The 7,696-nt window shown below is 44.3% G+C and overlaps 1 protein-coding gene across 2 annotated transcripts; it reads right to left on the bottom strand.

Moving 5' to 3' along the window:
- Window positions 1–410: 410 nt before the first annotated feature.
- On the bottom strand, window positions 411–7,475 carry LOC148848006 (homeobox-leucine zipper protein ANTHOCYANINLESS 2-like). 2 transcript variants are annotated; one of them, XM_088950426.1, is made up of 9 exons: window positions 7,174–7,475; window positions 5,501–5,715; window positions 5,289–5,406; window positions 4,519–5,208; window positions 4,141–4,242; window positions 3,820–4,035; window positions 2,219–2,393; window positions 1,747–2,114; window positions 411–1,283 (listed from the first exon to the last, which is right to left on the bottom strand). In XM_088950426.1, exons 2-9 carry the CDS (start codon window positions 5,704–5,706, stop codon window positions 891–893), a joined length of 2,268 nt encoding a protein of 755 aa, XP_088806552.1. In that variant the 5' UTR covers window positions 5,707–5,715; window positions 7,174–7,475; the 3' UTR covers window positions 411–890. The 2 variants fall into 2 exon arrangements, with proteins under 2 accessions (XP_088806552.1, XP_088806551.1); XM_088950425.1 differs by lacking the exon at window positions 7,174–7,475 and adding an exon at window positions 5,869–6,884.
- Window positions 7,476–7,696: the final 221 nt, after the last annotated feature.

The raw sequence follows: 7,696 nt of genomic DNA, 5'->3' as shown, positions 1-7,696 counted from the left end.
ATAGTCGGATCCGCACCATTTTCCATATCTCCCTTTTTTTTTTCTCTCGATGCATGGCTTGGCGGCAAGCCGGATCAATTTCAATGGAAATGACTTCGCCTTTGGACCATTAGCTGCTGTACGCTCACATATCGCCAACCACAATTTAACGACACACATTACTCCACGGGCGCAACCGACGACGATCTCATTTATTGCACATTAGCCCCAACTCCGTCGCCCAGCGGCGCGCTTTCAGCATTATTCATCCCGTCCCCAGCTGCAAGCTAAATTGGCCTTTCCCCCAATTCCCCAGTTCCCCCCTCATACCGTACGGCCTCTTACATCGCCCAAATTACTTTGGAAAGAAACCAGTTATACCCAGCTAACAGCTGGGTCTATCTATGAATACAGACGACGAAAGTCGAAAATTGAACGAAAAGCAACAGAAACAAGAAAAATTAAATAAATAAAATGGAATAAAACAACTACTACTACTAACAAGAGGTCCCCTGTTTCTTCATTTCCTTTTGTTCTGTTCTTTGTTTTGACTATTTTTCATTCAAGTTGAGACACCTCCTCGCGGGTCGACGAGTCAATACCCGAACCACCACCCTTGCGTTGTGTTAAGAACACGGTGAAAATCCCTGCTTCACAGAAACCTGGGATTGCTTCTGTCCTCACCACCCTGCAAGGATTCTCGACGCGCGGTTCGTTCTTGACTCGACCCCCCCTTGCGAGCATTGTCCCAAACACCAAACCCTTTCTCTCTCTTTAATCTTTTGACCCTTCACTGATTTTCCTCTCTCTCTCTCCCTATAATAATAACTACTACTCTACATACAAGGATAATAGCTATTTACGTAAAATCCTTTATTAGCACCCGCACCCTTCACTCTCCTCACTGTCTCTCAGTTTTCGCAGTGAAGGGCGGCCTTGATCTTCTGCACCGTGCAAGATATGAGGTTGTTGACGGTCTCAACCGACTCCACGGTGAGCTTAGCCGTCGGCAGATTATTGACTAGTATCTGAAACGCCACCGTCAGTAGCGACCCACCCACCCTCTGGGAGCCTCCGTTGCCATTAGTGTGGTGATGGTTGCTATTGATGGGACCACGTGATCCGGGACCATCTGGTACAATAGCAAATCCCGAGGGCAGCAGTGCCACGTACGCCGAATCACCTCCGTTCATCACTACATGCATGGCTGGAATGTCAACTGGAGCGTACACCACCAGGGACCCAGCAGCGTCGATGCAGGTCTCCTGCAGTATCAACATGCTGCTCTGATTCGCGTTCATAGCCTGCATCGCCAATGAAAGTAGTTAAAATTTTTGCGAAAAAGAAGGAAAAAGTTGTAAAGATTGCAGGTGAGAAACTTTTCAGGGGAACCATCTATACGGAGAAATCGGAGAAATCAGTTGGTTTGTTACAGTGAAGAAAAACAAAGTCAAAACCCAGCAGATAAGTGAGGACGAGAAAGATAGGGGCAGCTTTCATCCAATTGACGTCAGAAATGAATCAGAAAGGTGACAGGCGACCCCTTTATTTTTGATTTTTTCATTCAGAAGATGGCAAAATCAAACCGGGTCCATCGCACTGTGTTCTGAGAGATAAATCCCGCATCCCAACCTTCTTGAAATTCACACAACCATCCAAAACAAGACAAAAGAACTACGGTACGGGACGTAGGGACTAGGGAAACACAACGCGATACGATCAAATTTACAAGTTGAAAGTTGGAACAAGAGGGATGGATGGACTCACGCTAGCACGAAGAAGGGAGACGCAGTTGCCATGATCCTGGCCTTTGGCAATGTGGGCCATCTCCTGCATGGGGCCTCCATTCGATAGTATGTCCCATTCACTCCTCAGCCTCTCGTCCCTCAAGAAATCGAAGAGTCGCTGAGGCGATACCGGCAGCCAAACCGACGTCGCAGCACTCAACACCACACCAGGAGGCTCCCCTGGATCGTCCACGCTCTTCCTGGTCATCACCCTCACGTCCTCATCCACGTTCCCCGCACACAGCTTGTTCCACTTGTGAACCGCAGACGCACATACCCCAGCACAGAAGTTATCAGTCATTCGTTGTGCCAACTTCAACATGCTTCTCCGACCGCTTGGGGTTATCGCTGTAGGGTTGTTATCTAATACAATCAGCTCGGATTTAAAGCAGCAGGAGGCAGGCCGGTAGATATTCGATGAAATTACAATTAGGTAGAGAAAAACAACATACCAGTGTGATCTCTTGCCGGGAGAGTAGACGACATGAGGATGGCTAAGCATTCGCACTGTCGCTGTAGGGTGGCTACCCACCTCTGAGCGCCAAAGCCCATACCAGCTTTCAGCAAGGGGCGGTAAAGCTGATGAATAGAACTCTCGTCGTACTCACCATGTTCCACCCAAGTCACCTGTGTTTTTACCCCTTCCAAGTTAATCATCAACACGCTACAATAAAACCAAATGCGTACACTAAATAGAACTTTCATGAATTGTTTAAAAAATTTCTATCGTTTTTACCACACGTCTCAGTGAACAAATCAAATTCCAGATCAAGAAAGATAGCGAGAGTTTACCTTTTTATTCATGTAGATAGGCTAGAGGTAGAGAAAAAAGAGTCATCAATTGTTGAACATCATTAAACAAATTATCAAAAATTCAATTGGGTTTGCTAAGACATTGGCCATAAGCGCGACAGAAATAAAATAATATTCCCAAAATAGAGCTTCCGTTGGGAAAGGCGTCAGATGATGTAGATAGTTCAAGGCACGATGTATCGAGATTTGAACAGTATATTATGATAAATAAATAAAAAATAATAAAGAAGAAATTTGCACGATGGCCAGGGTCTATAAGCTTGACCAGAAGGTCTTCACGGAGTGACAAAACAATTACGAGATATATGAGCTCGAAGCTGGAACCAGGTAATGCTCAGTTTCATTATCCATGGTCTCATCTCTTGGCTTGGTTTTGACAACGTTTTATTTTAAACAATAAAAAAAATACAATGAGAATAGGATAGGATAGGAAGAGAGAGAGAGAGAGAGAGAGAGAGAGAGAGAGAGAGAGAGAGAGAACCAAAGATGGGAATAGAAACATCAAAAACATATTAAATTTGACAAGTTGAAGACTACAAGGTTTTACCCAGAGATAAAGGCTACGAAATTAATGTGTTCGAGGTGCAGAAACAAATAGTAATAGAGGCTTCGATTAATATAAAAATGTGGGTAACCTCGATTTTGGTCATGTACAATGCAAGTAACAAAATTAATTTGGGAGAAAAGACACTGTTGCACTATGGAACCTTGGTGTTGAAGTTTGGAAAACTTTCTTTTTTGTAAAGTTCACTGGTGCAGCATCTTAGGGCGTTAAAAAATTTCTGAGTAAACAGGTCCAGATTCTTCGGAAAATAATAAAATTTCTGAACGCCAGAGAGAAAGCAGTGAAGTGGGCAAATCACCAGACCCAACCAAATTATTTGAAGCGGGGGGAGCTTAATGAAATGAGCTGGGGAGTTCCAAGGGCTCAAGATTTTTAGACCAGATCCAGATGCACTTCACTTGAAAACAGCTTATCTGACTGAACTGTATTACTTATTGCCTTGTCCTTTCAGTGAACAAGTGAATCAGATTGTAGACAGTAAGTCGTTCAGTTCAGCCACTTGAGCATTTATCAAACGGCCTCAAAACCCAGAATGGCAGTTAGATAGAGGAATTCATTGTAGGCAAAAATCAAGGAGGCATACCCAGTTGGAGAGGAGAGGCGAATAAATTAAAGCCGGAGCGAAATCAAAATATGGTGGGGGGACCAAGAGTTGTTCAGTTTAGGGCTTATCACCTTGGAGTAACCATTGGGCATATCCTGCACAACACAGCCGGATGGAAGCCTCCTGCAGCTCACAAAAACGGGTTCATTTGAGGTTTCTCGGAGGATGTGGTCGATTGACACATCCACTACAGCCCACACCCCTTCTGCATGCTGCTTGCAGAACCTTAGGAATTTGACCTCCCGGATTGGAACAAGCGGAGATAGAACTTGGAGCTCCGCATGCATCTGCAAAGCAAGAAGTGATTTACTCCAAACAGCCCTTAAAAGATGTTAGATTGTGAACTGAAACAAAGTTTTCATTTTTCCATTCCTGCCTCCTACATTACTTACCAGCTGAAGTGCACAGTTTCTGGTTCCGCCCATCCCGCTTGATATAACTTCGGTGGTGGAGGTTCTCGCAATCATGCATGGAAACATTTCTGCCCATCGGCTCTGTAAATGGAAACAAACAAACAGTCCACAAGAAAATTTCAGCACCAGCCTACCCATTAAACCAACTACCAAGAAAAATTATGGCATAGAAACCTTAGAAAAAAATAGGTGGCAACCGAAAATAACAAGAGAAGATCAAGGTGATCCTTGTAAATTATGCTCGAAAAGGCAAAACTCTCGATCATCTTTCTCATCGGAAGTAATCTCCCAGATATGATGAATGATGAATTTCAGCAAAAATATCGGAAATACTCGAGGAAAAGCTTGGACGGTTACCGCATCCATTAGCGTCTCAACAAGAGCCAAGCTGTTGATGATAACCATACCAGTCTCCCGTGTGGCTTCGGTGACAAACCCAGAAGGTTTCAGTCCAATACATGGAGGAAAGGTCTGCATGTACTCCTCGTGGTTGAGTGTTTCTTTCCCTCCGTCAAGACCAGGGAGCCAAAGGGGCTTGTCGGTCTGAGCCATCTTAACCAGCTCATCCATGGCAGCCAATGCAAGGTCCAAAAACATTGATCTCTCTAGTGATCTCTCGAGACCCGTCACACCAGCAGCTGCCCTGGCCGGCGGCACAACCGACAACGCACTGGAAACACCCCCACCAAAATCACTCACAAGAGGCAATGTCGCGGCTACAGTGTTCAGGCCACCAAAGCCGTTGCTACCGACGGCAAGCTCCAAACTAGAACTGGGCATAGGTGGAGGGATAGAAGTAGCCAAGGACGACACTGGCCTGCCCAAGAACTTTCCTGCAAGCGCGCAGACCCTGTCAAGCTCATCCTTCAAACGGGCATTCTCAATCCTAAGGTGCTGCTCTTCTAAAGATATGTCGCCAAGCATTGCCGGGCCCCCACAGTTGCTGCAGATCGGGTTCCTCATCGCATCCCTAATCGACATGTTCTCGGCTCGCAGCTTATCGTTCTCTTGTCTAAGTATTGAGTTTTCATGGCGCTCGAGTTGGGTCTGGTTTAAGATAAACAGATAGGGGTTAAAACTTAAAAGTTAACACTACTTGAAGAAGAAGAAGAAGGAGAGAGAGATGCCTTCATCTGGGTCCGTCTGTTCTGAAACCAGAACTTGACCTGCCTGCTCTCCAAGCAAAGTCTCTTGCTGAGTTCATTCCGTTGTTTCTCATCTGGATGAGGGCATTCCTTGAAAAGACTGAAGGAACAAATATCACAGAAAAAGACTAAAAAATCCAGTTTGGTAAAACGCAAGCAGACATGGAAATTGCAAAGAAAAAGGAATATCATACGCCTCGAGCTCTTGGATTTGCTGTGGGGTGTGCCGATGGTATCTCTTCTTCCTTGGCGGATTATTATCCCCGTCCTGATCATCGCCGGATGCGCCTTCCATGTTATCGCTTCCAGATCTGCTCTCATATCCATCTTCCTTGTTCCTCCACACTGCACCAGTATCCAAATTCTCCCCAATTCGACCCACCTCGCCTTGTCCCTCCATTCCAGTTTTCTGCTCGAAAATTCATCAATGGAGAAGGAGATTATTAGTACAATTGAAAACTACAATGAACGATAGATGCAAAATTGAAGCAGAACCCAAAACAAAAATAGAGGTTAAAAATTACTTTAAAATATATAATGCAAGAAAAAAAAAGTATCATACAAGAGCGAGAGAGAGGCCTGGGGAATTGAACATAGACTTGGCCAGAGAAGGAGAGAGTAGGCGTGGCTGACCGATCGCACCAGCAGGCATATTGCTGTAAGGAATATCGGCCACGACTCTTGCACCACCACCAGAACCACTATCAAGAAAACCCCCAAAACTCATAAAAAATAACCCCTTTTTTGCTGTCTTATTGTGTTTTCCTTTTCCCTTTCAAACTCTACTCTTATCAGTTGTTTGGGTCTACTTGGAATTTCTTCCTCCTCTCTTTTCCAACCTTTCAAGCACTAGTCTATGCAGAAACGGCAACCACATTCGCCGATTTACCTCCGTGACTGAAACCCGACTTATCCCGCCTAGAAAGCTTACTTTTTCAACTAACCAACCGAGAAAGCCAAGCCCGAGTAAAAGGAGAAAAAGCAAGAAGTGAAAATTAATGAAGCGGGTAGCTCAGGAAAACACCCCAGAAAACAGGTCGACGGCGACGGCGACGACAAAGACGAAGAAGAAAGGAACAGAAAATTAAAAAAAAAAAAATAGAGAGGAAAGGGAGACAGAAGGTTAAACCAAATGTCTCCAACTCCCTCTCTAGAAAGGTTGCTCAAGAGAGAAAGAAAGAGAAAGAAGGCAAGCAAATGAAAACCTTATTGCTGCTTAGCACTTCGTTCTCTCCCCGTCTCCCACACTCCCCCTTTACCCTATCGGACTGTAGAGCGAACCAAAAAATAAGGGAACCATTAAACTTAAAGGTCGAGCGAACAAGAAAAAACCCTACTTTGCTCTCTCATATTTCCTCTTCTGCATGCTTGACCACCTAAGCTTCCATGACTGACAACTAGAAAAAAGAGTGAGTCAGAGAGATAGAAAGAGAAAATGAAAGCCCTAAAAGGGTGACACAGAAAAACAATACAAAGGTGAAGATAAACGCTTATGTGGACTCTTCGAAGCCTTACAAATACATAAACCAAGGCGAAGAAAAGGGCCGGTTGACTCTCTCTCTCTCTCTGTCCAGCAATGGTGAAAAAGGTACCTTTTACAACTCTTATTTTATTCACTGCAAAGTAAGAAACCCTTTTATTTTATTATTTTTATTATTCACTCCCCGTAGCCGTAAGAAAACAGTGGGATAGAGAGACAGAGAGAGATGATTTCAGATCCGTGGATCTTTCTCCGTTGTTTTCTTTCGTTTTATCTCTCCTCTCTCCTTGACAGACGTAGGGATCTGTACTCAAATCAGAACTATAAAAACATCACTAAATAAAAATAAATTAATACTAAATGGTAAAAAATGGGTCTGCAGCTGACCTATAACACTGTGCAGAAACGATCGTTACGTTAATGGCCGTTTTCTTCTTCAAACTTCAAAGTTCAAAAACCTCCGGTATCTATCTCTCTCTCCCTCTCTCTCTCTCGTTCTTTTACGCAGACAAACTCAGTAACTGATTCAGCCCTCCCTTCGCCGGAAAAGTCACGGGGTCCCGGCATTTACGCCGTCCTTTTACACTCTTCCGCTCTCTCTTGCCAACCTACTCTAGTGGCGCCCGTACTGTTTTGCAATTTATTTGTAGCAACCGGAGGGAGAGAGAGAGAGAGAGGATTTTTTCTATTCCGTTCTCGAGGAGTTGGACTATTTATTATTTATTTAAGCTGAATCACGTACTGCATTACTCACTCTACGTGATTGTGAACTCGACAAGAATGCCGTCGGATTGTAATCAATTTCATTCTAAACATGGCGATATCTGGATCATGCCCACATCTCTTTCATCCCAGTTCAGCATTCCCAACAGTTTCCCTGTACGAACCCACTCCTCAGTGAAACCAAGCG

This window comes from Nelumbo lutea, chromosome 6, assembly GCF_056320005.1.
Source record: "Nelumbo lutea isolate HS-2025 chromosome 6, American lotus-T2T, whole genome shotgun sequence".
NCBI lineage: Eukaryota > Viridiplantae > Streptophyta > Magnoliopsida > Proteales > Nelumbonaceae > Nelumbo > Nelumbo lutea.
The sequence above is the reverse complement of the archived record's forward strand: the minus strand, read 5'-3'. Positions and strand labels throughout refer to the sequence as shown.

What these genes read in the sequence shown, in the direction of transcription:
- LOC148848006 (XM_088950425.1), bottom strand. Translation starts at nt 6,033, where the DNA reads ATGAGTTTTGGGGGTTTTCTTGATAGTGGTTCTGGTGGTGGTGCAAGA. An exon ending in TTGAGACGCTAATGGATGCG is followed by an intron (nt 4,243 to 4,518) that starts GTAACCGTCCAA and finishes TTCCATTTACAG; the next exon opens with AGCCGATGGGCAGAAATGTT. An exon ending in TGCCCAATGGTTACTCCAAG is followed by an intron (nt 2,394 to 3,819) that starts GTGATAAGCCCT and finishes GTAAAAACACAG; the next exon opens with GTGACTTGGGTGGAACATGG.